Source organism: Trachypithecus francoisi, unplaced genomic scaffold (genome assembly GCF_009764315.1).
Source record: "Trachypithecus francoisi isolate TF-2019V2 unplaced genomic scaffold, Tfra_2.0 Lachesis_group15, whole genome shotgun sequence".
Taxonomy (NCBI): domain Eukaryota; kingdom Metazoa; phylum Chordata; class Mammalia; order Primates; family Cercopithecidae; genus Trachypithecus; species Trachypithecus francoisi.
This window is the reverse complement of record NW_022681460.1, coordinates 112,470,242-112,488,290: the sequence shown is the minus strand read 5'-3', so window position 1 is coordinate 112,488,290 and position 18,049 is coordinate 112,470,242. Positions and strand designations below refer to the sequence as shown.

Below are 18,049 nucleotides of genomic sequence, written 5' to 3'. Positions count from 1 at the left end.
CCCACGGCTCCTCCAGTGGAAACAGGGCGCAGGTCACTGTCGTGAGCACCCCCAGAACTGCAGGAAGACACCAGCAGCGAAGTCTGCATTTCCAGGAGCACTGAGCCCTGAGCCATTGTGAGTACAAGGTCAGCTGCAGCATGGCTGCCGCCAGCCTGGCCACGGCCCCTCACCTGCTCAAACTTCCAGCCGTCAGACATGGTGGACACCATCTGCGTGAGCTCCTCCTCCTGGCACTGCAGCACGCGGTACACATGCTTCACAGGCACCTGCAAGAACAATGGGCACAAGTCAGGGCGGCCACCCATGTCCCGCTGCTGCCTGCGGCCCAGCCCAGGTGACCCCGGGAGGCTGAGGTTCACTCTCCAGTTCTCAGCACAGGGCACGAGGCCCAAAACAACCCTGAGCACATCCACAAAAGCAAAACACGCGGCCCGAACAGCTGCTGTTTTCTGCTTCCTCGTTCGCCTCCAAAAATATTTCTATTTCTAAGTTCCAAAATAAAATGAGTCATGTTCCTGAAATCCCAAGAGCACCTGTGGCTCGACATGACGACACGAGAGCGTCCGTTTCTGCTCCGCACGCAGGAACCACGCAGCCCTGAATTCACTGGTCAGGAAAGGATCTGGCAGGCAGGGCCCTGAGAGCCAGTGGCAGACAAAGCTCACTCCCGGCTACCAGAAGAGGCTCCTGAACTTGCGCAGCAGCCTGGACTCGGGCCTCCCCAAGGCTGAGCTGCTTCCCAAAACTCCATCTACCTCCTAATCCCCCCCCTGCCTGGCACGCTTGCTGTGCCCCTCTAGACAGCTGTGGTCCTGGAAGTGATGGTGAGCCACCACGGCCGCCCGCCTGCATGGAGCTGCTCCCCAGTGGGCAGGGCAGCCCCATGTCCCAGACACAGTCATTACAGAGGACTCCGGCTGCAGACAGGGCTGGATGGAAACATAGAAGTGAGAAAGGGTTCAGGGATCCTTGGTCCTTGACCTTAAGATGGTGACTCATGCCAGGGATGTATGAGTGACAAAGGCACACAGTGGCCTCAAGGTCACACAACCGAGTGCCTTCTTTTGGAAGACAGTAAGATGCTACTGTGTGTGTCACATCAAGAATGGACTGCGAGGACTCTCCCACCTGGACCATTTCTCACCCACCTGCGTCATACGGGCAGATAGACTGAGGCAGGGAGCACCCACACAGCCCGATCACACAACAGGGAAAAAGGCAGGCTGGACAAGGGCGTGGGACACAGCTCCTGCCCCACAGACAAGGAGCCCCTCCAGGTCCCTCAGTGGTGCCAAGGGAACTCCAGCAGGAGGGGGAACTGGGCATGTCGCTAGGTGGCCAGCAGCCCTGAGCGGCCAGGCTAGGAGTCTCTGCACAGGGCCCAGGGCTCTCAGTGGACCGAGACTTCCGATGGCAGCTGCAGCCACAGCATGGCCCACACCCACTCCCGGTGCCTTCCCAAGGATGCTAAGCTGGGGCAGGGGCGGGCTCAGCTCTCAGGGACAAGACTGATGCCCAAGGCCCAGCAGTGGCCCCTCCACAGGAGGTACTGGGCACAGCCCACCAACAACCTGGGCTCCCCGGGCTGCAGAAGGGCTGCGCTAGGTGTGAGAGGTCTGTCTGTGGCGACCCGGCCCTCTTCCCAGTAAAACCAAGGTCCTTCTGACACCTGTGCAGATCCGCATGCTGTCTCCCTCCAGTCATGCTAGCAGCAGGCCCCTGGCACCCTCTGCTCACTACCAGATGCCATCCACCTCAGGGTCTCCCCGACCAGCCCTCATGGGGCCCTCCTTCCCTCCACACGTCTCCCATGCCCAGCTCCCTTACAACCATCCTTTGGGGCTCCCAGAGGCTGGGCCAGGCAGGCTGAACGGATCCTTCAAGGGACCCTGGGGCGAGGCTGGTAGACGGAGCTGGCGGGCACGGGGGTGGTGACAGAGGACAAGGGTCTCAGGGCAGGAGAGCCCCAGACTGCAGGACTCATGTGGGAGGCAGCCGATCGGGGGAGTAAGAGGGAGCCGTTCCTTCACAGCAGCTATAAAAGCTTCTAGCCTCACTTATTTCTCTTACCTGTGATGTTTTGCTGTCTCGTTCTCTAATTTTGTCCTTTACAAGTTTTATTAATGAGGTGATATTGTAAAATTCTGCTTCCTCCAACACTCCTGGAATAAAGAAAAATAAATTGTCTTTACTAAACCAAACGAAACCAAAGAATCCCCTGCAATGAGGACCTATGACTCGGGCCAGCGGGAGCTGCTCAGGCCCCATCCTAACAGGTTTCCTGCAGACACGTTAGCCCTGCAGGGTTCCCGGGATGATGGGTGGAGGGGTTGTGGCAAGAGGGCCGACGTGTGGACTAAATACCTCCAGCTCAGGTCACCCTAGGCAACCTCGAGCGACCTCCAGTGGCCCACGAGGTATGGAGTCGCTGCTTACATGCAGCTCAGTGCATGCCTAAACTGAAGCCGTGGCATGCAAGGGGTGGAATCTGGCATTTTCCCTCCAAGCCTGGAGGCCAACACTTCCTGCTGGGAACCTGCTCACGGCCACGCCACTGGGTGGGGTGCTGTGTGGGGCTCAGGCCTGCAGCCTTGTGCATATGTCTCAGTCACCTGGCACCTCAGTTTACCCCATTCAAAGGGAAGACTGTGGCTGGCTGAGAGGGTCACTTCCAGCTCTTCCCAAAGACTGCCATCCGTAATGTGCTGCATTTAGGGACTGCACACCTCCCTTAACAGCCTTAAGAGCAGATTCCACAGGTCTAGCCTCAGGGCTTCCTCATGGGTGGTCTCCAGAGGAACCCACACATGGGACATGGCAGCTCAGGACAACACCCAGCCACCGACATAGCACAGGGCCACGCAGGATAGGGACGAGAGCCTCAGAGTCACAGGCTTCCCGGCCCTGCATGAGTCTTGCACAGCCCCCTTCTCCAGCACTGAGGGCGAGTGGCCGCGTCAGAGGCGGGCCAGCGAGTCCAGGCGGTTTGTGTCTAGCGCCCGTTTCTGAGCCAATCCCACTAGGGGCAGACTGAGATAAAGTGAAGCCTGGACTCAAACGGCTCCACGGCAGAACACAAGGGGCTGCCCAGGCGACCAGAGAGCGTGCATATGAAAGACACTGCCTGCCAAAGAGACAGGAGTGGGCAGCGTGGGTCACAGCCTCAGAGCGGGGGCAGGGCTGGGCCACAGCTCCTGTCACCCTGCACCCTGCGCAAACTCGGAGGAGGCAGGCAGATGGCGAGGCCCAGAGACCCAGAGCAAAAAGGGAGTGAGATGCTGCCAGTACAGACCGATGCACAGACACGGACGCCGGGGAGCAGGGCCACGCCCGCACGCAAGTGCCCAGAAACCCTCAGTCTTCATGGCAAGGCCTCAGGCTGTTCTGAGCCAAGCCAGCACTACAGCACACAGGCAGGCCACCCTGGGCCAACGCGTGTGGGTGCCGTCCCTGCACCACCACCACTCAGAATGGAACACGGCAGCTGGCAGCAGCAGGCACAGTCCAGGTGATGGCACAGAGATACTACTCTTGGGCTGTCCTTGAGGGAGAGCAGGCCAGGGAACCAGGGGTCTGAGGCACACCATGGGCATCACCGGGCATGTCTCACACACCTGCTCAGACCACCTCAGTCACAGCAGGGAGGAGCCCCTCGCCCCCTTGTGTCGCCAGCTGGAGCCTGCACAGAGGGAGCCCTCCAAGGAGCTCCAGCCGGGGAGGACCCCACAGCCACAGGGTCCCCAGGCCTCTGTGTCCGGCAGCTGTGCCTGCCCATGGCCTCAGCACCAGAACGTAGGCCCCAGCTTCACAGTACAGGGCCTGCTCCTCCCTGGGGGCCCAGGATACAGGCATCTGTGTCTTAAGTGGAGCCCGTGGCACCTTCGTTGGGCCCTTGCCCCCAAAGCTAAGGCACCTGTGCTCAAAAGTCGGCTTACCTTCCTCTGCCAGGTCTTTGTTAATCACCAGCTTGCCATGTCTCAGGTAGTTCAGCACGGGCCCAAAATAGGTGGGGTCTCTGTCGATTAAATAGGCACCTGTTTCGTCCTAAAGAGAGCAGAGCACGGTGAGTCCTCCCTGAGAAGCCGACAGTTCCTGCAGGTCCACCAAGGCCCGGTCACATCAGGAGGCTTCAGAGGCACCAGGTGACCCAGGCCTCTCCCCAAAAGACCTGAGCCTGCGGCATCTCAGGAAACCCCTGACGGTGTGGCCACGTCCTGCCGCCTATAGCCTAACCCTGACCAGCCACCATCCCAGGTCTAAGTGAGTTTAAGTCTCTCCATATGGAGACAGCCTGGCTCTATGTACTCCAAGGTGAGGCCACTGTGCCCTGGACCTCTGTCCTCACAACTGCAAGACCTCTAGGAAAACACACACGAAAACCTCACCCAGACCCTCTCCCTGGGATGCCCTCGCGGGCAGGGCAGGGGCCTACGGCTCAGTCTCTGAAGGACACCCCCGATGGCCACCAGCCTGGGCCTGCCCTCCTTGTGCCCAGGTCCTCCCCGGCCGACATCCAGGACTGGGGGTCAGGGTGACAGGGGCTCCCTGCCAGGGGTGGAGAGGGCACCTTGCAGCAGGCGCAGCTGCCAACAGGCCCCGAGCCAGCAGCGAGGGAGGCCCACAGTGACCTCCACTCAACAGCATCCGGGGCTTTCCCCGAGATCATCACTCACCACACACAGCCCTCGCCCTGGCTCAGTGCTCACGGAGGCCGAGATGTTTACAAACAGACCCCTCGGAAGGTGTCCTCATGCACCTGGGTGGGGGGGCCCCTGAGAGACGCTGCCCCTGCTGCTACCACGGTCACCTCAATGTGGGCAGACGCCCTCTGAGGCCCGGGGTGCCCCACACATCACACCTGGCAGCCCTTTCCACCAAGCACAAGAGGCCCAGTGGCCTGGCTGTGAGCACAGGACGGGCGCCCAAGCGCCCCAGGCAGTCCCCATTGGGGAGACAGAAGAGGCAGTTTCTGTCACCTTATCCAGACCCAGGCCTGCTTGTCGGCTACACATCTGACGGGGGGGACTGCGAAGCCGGCACGGCCCATCTTCCACACGGACTCAGACCTTCGGTGTGGCTGCTGGGGCAGCTCCTGCCTCCCCCAGTCCTGCTCCCACCTGTGAGCCACTCCCACAGGGGCTGGTGCCTGCGGGTGCCCCGGAGGGCGGAGAGCTGAGACCTCCATTCAGAAACACCGGGCAGCCTCCCGGGCAAGGCCCAGGGCCAAGCACCAGCGAGAAGCCACCCCACACCCCAGTCAGGGCAGGAGCAGCCCCCTCCCCAGAGGGGCTCCCGTGGGGCCTTGGGCAGGTGCTGGCCACGGGAATGCCAAGTTCGGCGATACGGGGAGGCCGAAGGTGTCTCCACCACAAAGCACAGGGCCGCGCTAGGACCCTATTTTCACCCATGGACAAATTCTGCCATTTGGGTGCTAAGACCTAGTGGTTTCAAGAGATTTTCCCCAAAGTTCACCACTGCAAACCTGTAAAAACCTGCTCTTAGATCAGAGGAACGAAACTGAGTTTTGCGGCTGAGATAAAATCAATCAGGGCTCAGGCATGGGGGTGCTGGACCTGGAGCCTCAACGGCCCCCCTACTCCTCCTTAAGTTGACCTCAACTCCACACAGACCTGACCCCATCCTCCTTCTCCACCCTCCCCAAGAACACTCAAGCCAGAGCTGCCCACCCCACAGGCCCTGCCTCCTGGGCTTGTCCCTGCCTTTCCCCAACCCTCCAGACTCCACAGCTCTCAAGCAAGGGCCAGGGCCACAGGCCAGCTCCCGGGAAGAGGACACTGGGTGGTCCTGCCCAACTGGTAAAAAATGGCCCCCATTTCCCACAAAGGGGTCCAGGTCTGGCAAGGTGGCCAGTGCTGCCACCCGAGTCCAGGGTTCCTCCCCACCCCACCCCCATACGGAGAGAATGGTGGCCGCGTGACATCCGCACACCACTCAGCTCAGGAATCATTCATGGCTCAGTGCTCCCTCGACAGACTGCTGGTGGGAGGTCAGGAAAGATCAGATAGTGTGGGGAGGCTCGCCTCTGCCCAGGACAACCCCAGAAAGCCCCCCTCTCAGCCATGGAGGCCTCCAGGCCTGGCCTCAGTGGTCAGACTGCAGGCTCAAGGCCAGGCCACCCCAGGCCTCAGTTTCTTTATGAGCAAAATGTGGAGGAGACCAGCTCATGTAGCTCAGGGCCACCATGAGCACCAGGGCACCCAGCCTGTGGCAGGACCTGGGCACTGAGCCGTGACCTCTAGGCCAGGACAACCCACCATGCACTTCTCGGCCCCTGGGCTGGTGCAAGAGGAGAAGGAAGCATGCTGGGTGCCCCCAGACACACGAGGCAGCCCCAGTCCTGCAACTGGAAGGACGAAGGCTGGAAGGAGGGTGGGGTGGAGACGGCCATCGGTGGAAACCGCATGGCAGGACAGAGGAACACAGACAGATCCAAGGAGCTGGCAGGGCACTGGGCGTGCTGGCACTGGGCTCGGCCTCGAGACGGGCAGGCGGGGGCAGTCCACCGTGTCTTGGCAACTCGTGCCACTGGGTGGGGCTGACTTTTCCACTGAACATCCCCTGTAGGAGGCAGCTTTTGTGGCTGATGCTTTGAAGGAACCCCTGACCTCAGTCTGGCCACACCTGGCCCACTGCAGTGATGCCAGCAGTAGGCCAACTGGTGCAGCCGCTACCATCACGTGATACCTGCTGCAGCAGGGAGGGAACACGGAGGAGGCGAACAGACCCTGCTTCCCACACCACAGCCCGCTTCCCTCAGCATGGCAGGAGAGCAGCATGGTTGGGTAGAGAGAGCCCCGATGCAGAGCTGGGGCTGTGCTTCTTTGGGGGCCTAGGGCGGGTAGTGAGAGTGGCACCTGGTTTGAGGACCTGGCCAGTGGCACAGCCATTGCACCCACCCCACTGAAGGTGTCAGGTTCCTGGGCCTCAGGAGGAGGATCTATGTGGGGCTGCCTGGGGCTGTGTCCCTGGGGTTTGCCCCACCCAAACTATGGCTGCAGACCCAGGCCTCCTGCTCCAGTGAGCAGGCAGGCCACAACTGCAGCTGCCCAAACCACAGCCTTAGGCATCCCTGCACTCTTGGGGGCCCAGGAAGGCCCCTCTACCCTTGCAGGTTCGGAAGTGCCAGTGGGATCCCACTGCCTGGCTTATTCCTGTTGTTGGTGCCTGCTCCGATCTTGGAGCAAAGTTGGGGCCAAGCCCAGGCGCCATGAACAGCAGCAGGAGGCAGATTCCTGGGCAGAAGGGGGCAGGTCCCTGGTAAGGCCCCACCTTCAGGCCAGGGAGGGCATGAAGGCTGGGGTCGGGCTGCCAGTCCTGCGGACCAGTGTAGGGACCTGTGGTGCGTTCTCTGGGCCTGCCCATGAACCAATTAGCATGCACTTCCTTCCCTCTGGGGTCCGTAAGAGCCTGGGCTCAGCCAGAGCAGGGCAGAGGACGAGGAGGACAGAGACAAATGGCAACTGGAAGATCAGCTACAGAGAGAAGCTACTTTCTCTGCTGAGAGCTGGGAAGTCAATGGGGACCTGCTCGTGGAGAGAAGCCAGCCAGTCCAGGGCCTCCTCTCTGCTGAGGTGCAAACGGAATGAGCCGACCTGCCTACAGAGAGGAGCTGCCCCTGCCATCTCCTCTGCACTGTCCTAACACTTGGTAAAGCTTCTCTTCGTCATGTTCACCCTCCACTTGTCTGCTACCTCATTCTTCCTGGACACAGAACAAGAACTTGAACAAAGGTGCTGCTGGCCAGAGGGGTTTCTGGCCAGAAAAGCGACACCCTAAAGATACCATAACAGCAGGGTTGGGCATATGCAGACATGGGGACGTGGAGCTTTGCAAGGCCAAGTTCACCAGCTGGAGCCATGGCAGCTTTTCAGGGTGCCTGAAGAGAGGCCCTCCGGCAGTGAGGGCTCAGGCCACCGGGGCTCTACCCAGCCCGTCTCAGTCTCTGGGGTCCAGACTCCCCACAGAGGGACCAGGAAGTCCCTGGACGCACCTGTGTGGGAACCGCAAGCCCCAGGAATCTTCCTGACGTGCTTTCCCTGCAGCCCCTGGCTCCAGCCCATCCCTGTGCTCAGGGGCCAGCAGCCTGGGTGCAAAATACCCAGCCATCAAGGGCAGGGGAGGCTGGGCACCGCGGGGGACCCCACCTGCATCCAGTTAGGAAGAGACTTGAAAGGAGCAGCCCCTGGGAGACTTCCAGGAATCCAGATGCTTGTTGCCAACCTCACGGGGAGCCAAGGCTGCAGGGCAGAGGGGGAGAGAGAACCCCAGCTGCGTCTACCAAGAACCTGCCATTCGGGAGGCTGCCGGCCGCACTGCACCCCTGCCGCCGGCCTGGTGCCTCCAGGACAACGGGCTTCCTATGGGGCCCCCGCCACGCTACACTCCTCCCACATGGTTCAGTTATCTGAGTCCTACAACCTCTGGGCCCATGTAGGACACATGCAGACTCCGTGGACTCGGCACACCGGGCCTGCAGCTGCCCCCACAGCCCTCTCCCAGAGTGACACTGCAGAGCCCTGCATGGCCTGCCCTGAGACCACGTAGACCCTAGAACCCAGCTGAGCCGTGGGGCACCAGAGGCTGAAGGGTGAGCAGCAGGCTGAATCCTAGGGGGGAAAATCCAAAATTGGCTCCTCTGTGGCTGGCCTCATAGCTCTCTGGCCATTTCTTCCCGTGGGTTCCTTCTCTTCCCGTGGGTTCCTTCTAACTGGTGCAGTTCCTTCAGAAACAGGCCCTGTCTGGGCAGAGGGGAAGGTCAGGGACATCCGCGCCAGGGCAGGGAGGCAGTGGCGTGTGGAGGTGCTGCTCTCACCACTGCGCTCATTGAGTTCTTTCAATGGGAGATTTCCACATCCACAGGAAGTGCCAGGGTCTTAAACCAGGACCTCCAAATCCCACCAGCGTTCAGGTCTTGCTGTGGCCTGACTCGCTTCCACACATGTAGGCAAGGTCTTGGTGCTCCCGCTCGAGTGAGTCACGTGCTCCAGATAGGCCTAGTGCATGCGGGGGCTACTCCTGGCGCCAGCCCAGGCCCCGACAGTGCCCAGCCCATGTGCAAGGGCCTTGGCAGCTCACTGCTGGTGTTAGGGATGTGGCTCGGTAGCCTCCACCCTGATGCAGAAACAACAAAAAATTAAGGAACACGGGAAAATGGGAAACACAAAATCATACAAAATTCAGGATATACTCCTAGGCTCACGGAGACGAAGGCAGCAAGGTCACCTTGGGGAGGTTTAGAACAGCGCCTGGGCCAACCTAGGCAGGGCCCCTGTGCTGCCCATAAGGCCGGCAGCAGTGCCTGACCAAGCCCCCACAACGCAAGGAAGGAAAGATGCCCCGGCCTGGTCACGCCTCTAAGACTGGGATGAGGAAAGGCGACCAGGAAGCCAGTGACATGCTGCGGGCCGGGCGTGGGGATGCTCTTCTTCCTGGCTTTCCCGTGCCTTCCACGGCTGACACAACCAGCACAGGCTGCACTTGATTCTCGGGAAGATTCATGGTGTTTTTTTTGTAAAAGAGCCATAATTAAGACTGTTATCTTGACAAGTCATTTCCCTCATCTTCCCCGCGTCTCACTCAATTGGCATCTGACCTACTTGTGGCCAGGCCCAAGATGGCCTTGAGTGGGCCCAGCAGGCTGGGCTGAGCCACCCATCTCCAGGGGTCCCAGCTTTCAGCCGGAGCCACGGGCCGTAGGCCAGGCAGGGCAGTTTCCGAACCACAGAGGAGAGGGTGACCCTGGACACGGGAGCACATGGGAGGCAGCACCGAGCCAGGGCACACACAGCCCTAGGAGATGGAGAAAAGACCCCACGGACACAGCTAACTGCTTGCCACTCCCCAAGTCCACAGGGTAGCCGCAGATGGACATCTGGTCAGGAAAGCAGTGCTCAGAGTAGTCTGGTAACAAGCCTGGCCACTCTGTTCATCTCACCAGACTCCGGCTGCAGCGCTCCACCATCCATGCTGTGGCCCAGCAAAGCAGCAGGGGCAACGTGGGGGTACACCAGCCTCTTAGGCACACATCCCTAATGCAACCAGCAGCCTTGAAAATGGCAGTGAAGGGCTGGGAATGGTGGCTTACGCCTGTAATCCCAGAACTCTGGGAGGCCAAGGCAGGCGAATTACCTGAGATCAGGAGTTCAACACCAGCCTGACCAACATGGCGAAACCCTGTCTCTACTAAAAATACAAAAATTAGACAGGCATGGTGGAGGGTGCCTGCAATCCCAGCTACTAGGGAGGCTGAGGCAGGAGAATCGCTTGAACCTGAGAGCCCCGCTGCAGTGAGCCGACATTGTGCACTGCACTCCAGCCTGGGCGATACAGTGAGGCTCCGTCTCAAAAAAACAAAAAAAAAAAAAACAGCAGTGAGGAATGAGGGTGGAGACTGCCAGGCTCTCACGCCAGATTCTAAACGGAACATAACCCTGCTGCCGCCCGCCCCTCTCGCAGCTCCCACAGCTCCGCAGCTCCACACAGAGGCTCCGTCAGCCCTGCGGCTCTCAGTCACTCCCGACGCTCGGAGACACGTGCCACCAGAGGGGACGAAATCAAGAGAGGGAGGTGCCCTGAGCCAACTCTGCCAAATTAAATCTAGACGCGAAGGCATAGAATTTTCTGTGTACCAACATCCGCAATCAACCTAATTAGAAATACTTAGTTTTTACTCTGAAATTATCCAATCTCGCACACAAAACCTTCACCTCTACTCTCTCTTCTGTTTTGTTTTATGCAGATGTGTCGTATCTTTGGCCACGAGAGGCCTTTGATGTCACCAATTACTAATGGGGAAACCGAGGCCAGAGAGCAAGGAGGCTTGTCCAAGGCACCCAGATTCGGAGAGCAGGGTGGGGCCCCTGCGTCCTGGTCGCCAGGCCTGCTGCCTCCCCACCACCTCTCCCTTCCATTGCTTCTGGGCCTCACCCAGCACAGAAACTGGAATTTGGGAAGTCCGTGCCCCACGCATGACTCAAAGCTTAGTGAGAAGCAGACATGTGTGGACGCACGACCTGGCCCCTCACACGAGGTCCGGCGGCTTCTCTGGGAAGAAACATGCTTCAGGTGCACCACGGGGGGTCTTGCCAAGCTGAGGTCGCTGCAGGCTCCTGCTCTGCTCGGCAGGAACTGGAGCCCTCTCGGGAGCAGGGGTCTCAGGTTTCTTGCAAGAAAACTCGGGGGCTGCCCAGGAAGCCCTGCCCTTCCCACAGCCCAGGGTCCAGCACCAGAGGTGGAGACACACCCTGTGGGGCCTGTCCGGCTAGGGTCAGCCAGAGCTCTGGGTGGCAGCAGGGGCGCTGGTGGGGAGAGGCATTCCTGGCCACACACACTGCCTTCAGGGGCCTCCGGCGCATCACCAAAAGCTGACAGGGCTGAGTGTGGCCACAAGTGGACATTAACAGAAATTAAGTGCGGCTGGCTGTGTGCAGTGGCTCACGCCTGTAATCCCAGCACTTTGGGAGGCTGAGGCAGGCGGATCATGAGGTCAGGAAATCGAGTCCATCCTGGCTAACATGGTGAAACCCTGTCTCTACCAAAAAATACAAAAAAATTAGCCGGGCGAGGTGGCAGGTGCCTGTAGTCCCAGCTACTCAGGATGCTGAGATAGGAGAATGGTGTGAACCCAGGAGGCGGAGCTTGCAGTGAGCCGAGATCACACCACTGCACTTCAGCCTGGGCGACAGAGTGAGACTCTGTCTACAAAAAAAAAAAAAAAAAAGGAAAAAGAAATTAAGTGCAGCTGCAGGAAGGGAAAAGCGTTCTTGGCATACTCTTTCTAAAAGCAAAGTACACTCACATCTGTAATTTCAGCACTTTGGGAGGCCGAGGTGGGCAGATGACCTGAGGTCAGGAGTTCGAGATCAGCCCGGCCAAGATGGCAAAACCCCATCTCTACTGAATATACAAAAATCAGCCAGACATGGTGGCTGGTGGCTCGTGCCTATAATCCCAGCTACTTGGGAGGCTGGGGCAGGAGAATTGCTTGAACCTGGGAGGCAGAGGTTGCCGTGAGCCGAAATCACCCCAGCCTGGGGAACAGAGCGAGACTCCATCTCAAATAAATACATAAATAAATATTTAAAAATAAAAACCAAGTATAAGCATGAAATGAAGATTGCCAGGCACAGCCTCTCCTGACTGCACTGGCCTGGCACCAGGTACGGGGCAGGGGCACCACATTTGTCATCTTCAGGAGAGGACGTCACCCTTACTTTACAGAGGAAGAAACTACAGCTCACAGGGACACGAAATCACCCCAAGTCACAAGGCAAGCCCGGGGTGGGCGGAGTCCAACCCAGGCTCACCAACTCCAAGGAAGAGGCTCCATCACACCAACCCCAGGCCAGAATGTTCTAGGTGCTCTGCAGTCCAGGGAGAGCTGCCCAGTTGGCGCCCAGGGAGCACAAGCACGTCCTGGGAGAGAGGCGGCTTACTGGCCTCTTCGCTACGAGGGCCCCTCCCATGGCGCCACGCAGGCAGGTTCTTCCCCAGGCTTTAAAGACCATGCCTGGGGACTGCTGACCTGGGGTGTGGAGGGGGATCTGCTAAAAGAACCAAAGTGCCTACGAGAGTCTGAAAAGGAGTCCCTGGGATGCCTGGTGGCTAACGGCAGGGCTGGGGAGAGACCAGGCAGCAGGTGCCCCCATCACAGCCACTGCTCTCTTCTCTGACCGGGGACCAGCCCTGGCGAGGCTTTAGACCTCACTCCACTTGACCTTTCAGAGCAAAAACGGCCACACACAATCCGTAAGCAAACGGGCATCTCTGCATTCCTGTAAAACTTTACTTGCAAAAACAGGCGGGTGGGCCAGTTTTCTGACTCCCGCTACACCAAGACTAGTCACTGCCCTGCTGGACGACAGCCACTGAAGGCTGCACCTGCAGGGCCAGAAAGAGGAACTGCCCGGGCGGCGACAGCATTTCCTCCCAGCCACCCGCTGAGGTCTGCAGGCGAGAAGGCCGAAGACCGCGGGCCCGTGTCAGGTGCCCCGAAACAAGCTCTTCTCAGAAAGGCTCAAAAGTGTTTTCTTTCATTCTTCCTAGCTAGGACTGAACCCATCAGAAATGTTCCATTTCATCACCAGAGGCGAGTCCTTTTCTCAGGAATTTATGGCACTGACTCATGGCCTAAGGTCTAAAGGGCTTCAAATGAGGCACCTGATAAAGAGGTGAGCACAGGTTTGCTGAGGACCAGCATCTGCTGCAGTGGGGAAGGAGCCGGGAGCCCCCAGCACCGCGGGGACCATCGCTCACGTCCAGAATAGATGACGACTTGTGGTCAGAGCAAAGAACATGCTCAGAGCCACATCCTCAACTGAAGTGTGAAACCAAGTCCATCACCGTCGCACACACCCACTCACGGCCTCACACTGAGGCTGCCGCAGCTCTCACCAGTGCTGGCTACACAGAACATCACCTGCCATCCCCACTCGACGTGATCCCCACTTCTCTTGCCAAGCGGCTTCAAAGACGGTACTCCAGCCCACACCGCATCACTGAGCCCTGTCTGAACAATTCCTTTCATAACTTTCCACCCCCGAGGTCTTGCCAACACCAAGTACACTGTTAGAGGCACCCTGACTGCCCCACCCCTCAAAGACCCATCTGATGCCACCACATGTGCAACCCTCAAGCGGGGACACTGGCCCTGTTCAAAGGGCAAACGTTCACGTGCCGTTTTCTCCAGGGCCGCCTCAGCTGCAGGAACCGAAGCCTCCCCAAACCCTCCTCTTTCTGAGTGGTTTCCAACCATAAAGCAGTAGTGTTTCCTGTTTCCTTTTAACTCCTGAAGTATCTCCTCACTAAGGCAGGGGCTGGTTTAGCTGGAAACAACAAACTCGACTTTGTTTTCAGTAACGCCTACGGGCCAGGGATTGTGCAGTACAAGAGACCTAACCCAAATGAATCGAGTCTTCGGGAAGCCACATTCCACCTGGCCTGCCCTTAAAGACACCATGGAGAGAAACATGACAGAGCAGCAGATGAGCAGATGCTGAAATGCACAACATAGCCACCGTCCTGCTGGGGGAAGTCCCAGGAGGAAGTGAGAATTCACACCGGGCTGTCTAGAAAGAGAACTTCGTGGCAGCCATGGGCCCTTGGGACAGCAGAGTAAGGGCTTGGGAACATGGAGTATGGCGGGTGGTGGGTCCCAAGCTGGGCTCTGAGGACTTGGTTGGGGGCAGTCACAGCCCAGAAGCTTAGATGTGGGGCCAGAGGACAAGCAGGTCAGCCCCTTGATGTGTGTGGCTTTCACCACCCTCCCTAACAACCCGTCTGTCAAGAGCTCCCCTCCCTACCAGACAGGATGCTTTAGCAGGGTGCTCTCCCAACCTCTCAGGCACCCAGAGCTTCTATGGTTTCTTGGGAATCCTCCCCCTTAAATCTCGCCATGCAGCTCCTCTCCAGACCCCCACATTCTGCAAGCCCAGGTGCTCACTCCACACTAGTCCAATAATCCAGGCAGGGATTCTTCCACCAGATCCATGCTTAAGTCCAACTCTAGGAATATTCTTTCATGAATCTCAACTCTGAGGTCAGAGCTTGGAGATCTTTACAGGTGAAGCAACATCCTGTTTGTCTTCCATCGTGTAATTAATGGCCTCCCACTCCTGACACCCCTTCCCCTCCTCCTCAGATTCCTCACTCAGGATTTAATTAGGAGCAATCTCCTGGGACATTCTTTCATCAGAGCCACAGGAGACAAAAACTAAGATGAAGCATTTTACACACTTCCTCATTTGACGAAAAACACTTTAGTATTGGGACTAATATGAATTAGCACTACACTTCTGGCAAATTATCTGTCACTAAAACTAACCTTCACTACAAGTATTGTTTATTTAATTATTATTTTTTGAGACAGTCTCACTCTATCACCCATAGTGGAGTGCAGTGGCGCAACCTCAGCTCAATGCAACCTCCACCTCTCAGTTCAAGCGATAGTCCTGCCTCAGCTTCCCGAGTAGCTGGGACTACAGGCACGCGTCACCACGCCCAGCTAATTTTTTTGTATTTTTAGTAGAGGCAGGGTTTCGCCATGTTGGCCAGGCTGGTCTGAAACTCCTGACCTCCGGTGTCCACCCGCCTCGGCCTCCAAAGTGCTGGGATTACAGGTGTGAGCCACCACGCCAGGCCCCTACTCCAGCTATTTTATGAGACAGAGACTGTAATGCTACTTTACCTTCATGTTCTGAATTTCAATTTTACCATTTGGAAATCAAACCTGGTTAAATGGAGGATGATGAAAAGAGCAAGTATAACACAGATATATTCGGAAAGATTAGTTACCCCTCCCCCAAAGAATTGATTCCTACAGTAAAGCATTTTTTTTTTTTTTTTTTTGAGATGGAGTCTTGCTCTATCATCCAAGCTGGAGTGCAGTGGTGTGATCTTGACTCACTGCAACCTCTGCCTTCCGGGTTCAAGCGATTCTTCTGCCTCAGCCTCCGGAGTAGCTGGGACTACAGGCATGCGCCACCACGCCTGGCTCATTTTTTGTATTTTGACTAGAGACCGGGCGTCACCTTACTGGCCAGGCTGGTTTCCAACGAGCTCCACCTGCCTCGGCCTCCCAAACTGTTGAGATTACAGGCGTGAGCCACCGAGCCCAGCCCATAATTTTTTACAAAATCTTAAGGGACTGTAAAAGAAAGGGATGAACTACCTTAACTGTGCTAAAGTTAGTCAGCTCTGAGTCAAGTGCTCCAGTGCTGAATAGACAGACATTGCCTCAAAGAACCCAATGGACAAGAGCAATTTAAAATCTAATTTCACATACAAAACAGGAATGCTTGAGTAGAAAGGCAAGGGAGTGTCCACTAAGCTGTGCTATTTAAAAAGAAAAACCAAACAGTAAAACATATACCCACACTTATAAAAGGAAAATCACAGGTAACAAAAGCCGACACTGTCATTTCCTGGGAGTCCATTCTCTGAGGAGAGGGCTTGGTCAAATGAGCAATGGAAACAGTTGGAAGTTGTGGGGAGAGACAGGAGTGTTGGCATCTCAAACCCTCATTTCTACCCGCAAGGCGGCCTTAGCAGCAACTCCAGATTCTCTTTTCCTGATCATGGTCATGCCAAGATGAGAATGGTCTCAGTCAGGCTTCTCAAACTTGAAGAGGGATCCGAGCCTTTCTGGGAAGCCTCATGCATGGCAAATGTTGGCTGTCACGGCACAAAGCCAAGTGCAATCATGTAAGCTCAACTGACAGACCCAGCAAAGTTAGTGTAAGGCTTGTCAACTGCCTTGAATAAACAGGTAACAACTTCTTCAAACAGGCTTTTTTTCAAAGTTTCAATCCTGCACAACTCCCAAGACACTCTTCCTCGGCTTCACAACTCTTAATAAAGGTAATAAAAGGTTTCTATTACCATCTGCCCAACAGCATGAGCATTTCGCTTGATGAAAGACAAGCTGCAAACTAACCTGGAAATTCCTGTCTTTTTTGCGAAGACAGTGAGAAAACTAAGCTAATTAGAAAACAGACTGAAAGATTCCCTACCTGGCTCTTCCTGGACAACCCTAAAGCAACCCTCAACATGAGCAAAATTCCCTTCGAAAAATCATACTATACACTACGGACGCATCTTCTAAGAGGTGCTGAGTGGGTGATACGTGCTGTGGATGGAGAGGATGGAGCGCCAACTCTCTAAATGCAAGTCACGGGGGAAAAAAAAGGGCCGCCCATGTCAACCCCCGCGCCAGCGTTAATTCAAACGTCCAGAATGTGAAAGGACAGACCAGCGCAAGGGTTCTGTTTCCAGAGCCAGCAAGTACCCTGGGACAGAGAAGAGAAGGCGTTCACACACCCTGGGCAAAAGAACCTACTGAGAAAAAGAAGTAGAATCACAAGGAAGTCCAGGGTCTGGGAAGCCTTCTCCACCGAAAAGCAAAGAGGGCGAGGAAGAGACACCCCAGGGTGAAGCGACTCAGGATTCTCCAAGGCAGTGGACTCCAGGGCGCCATCCTCGTCCTCCCCTCCCAGAGCAGGGGGTCGGGGGAAGCTGGGGACGAGCTGGTGACAAGGGATCGCGGGGCTCGAAGCCCGAGGAGAGTCGCCCGCTCCCGCTGAGGTCTCCTCCGCACGAAGCAGGACGTGTGCGGTAGCCGCAGGCCGGGACGGCCAGGACCTTCCGGGCTGGCCCGCGCTGCCCTCACCTTGTCCGAGTCCAGGTCGGGGTCGGCCTGGCACAAGCGGTACAGGAAGGACTTCGGGTCCCGGCACAGCGTCTGCCGAGTGGTGAGGAAGTAGGTGCCGCCGACGTTGAGCCGGACCCACTTGGACACGCTGCCGGGGCGCTGGGCCAGAGCGCTGAGCCCCGCGCTGCAGCGACGGCACAGGCCGCCACCCAGCCCCGCCCCGAGGCCGCTCCGGGCCGGCGGCAGGAGCTCGCAGTGATTCTCCGCCATGATCCCAGCAAGCCCCGCCACAGCTCCGTTCCACCGGAAGCGTCCGGCTTTTAATAGCGTCCTCCGAGTTCTGTCCCGCCCACAGGTCCGCCCTGGTAGAGCGCCCGCCCCGGCGACACGCGACAAGCGGAAGTTCCGGTCCGGAAAAGCAGGAAGTTAGGCCCGCTTCCGGCGGGAGCGGAACCGGCGTGATCTGGGCGCTAATGCTGATGGACTGCGGTGGAGACCTGCCTGGCTTTCGCACAAGCGGGGTGCGAGCGCCTGACCCAGACCCTAGCCTTTACCTACACCCTGACCCCAGCTCATGCACCGGTCAAAGGAAGAGCCACACCAGCAGACGTCTACACTCTACATGCTTTTTATTACAAGCGACCGAATATAGGAGGAAAATTGATCATGTGGTAACTACACCTGAAGCACAAATATTTGGGGGGGAAAAAAGAATAAACAGATTCATTAAATGATATGATTAAATCATTGACCCAATAGAAAATTTCTTTAATAAGGGCGGGGCCTGGTAGCTCAAGCCTGTAATCCCAGCACTTTGGCAGGTCGAGGCGAGCGGATCACGAGGTCAGGAAATCCAAACCATCCTGCCCAACAGGGTGA

At 57.3% G+C, this 18,049-nt stretch overlaps 1 protein-coding gene across 1 annotated transcript in view; it reads right to left on the bottom strand.

The window, feature by feature from the left end:
• Window positions 1-17,509, bottom strand: part of KCTD5 (potassium channel tetramerization domain containing 5) — a 21,921-nt gene extending 4,412 nt beyond the window's left edge. Inside the window, exons 1-4 of the mRNA XM_033235276.1 lie at window positions 17,189-17,509; window positions 3,939-4,047; window positions 2,074-2,165; window positions 38-269 (exon numbers count right to left, since the gene is read on the bottom strand). Coding sequence (XP_033091167.1) covers window positions 38-269; window positions 2,074-2,165; window positions 3,939-4,047; window positions 17,189-17,440 — 685 coding nt within the window. The 5' untranslated portion in view covers window positions 17,441-17,509. The remainder of the gene's footprint in view (window positions 1-37; window positions 270-2,073; window positions 2,166-3,938; window positions 4,048-17,188) is intronic.
• Between the last annotated feature and the right edge of the window lie 540 nt (window positions 17,510-18,049).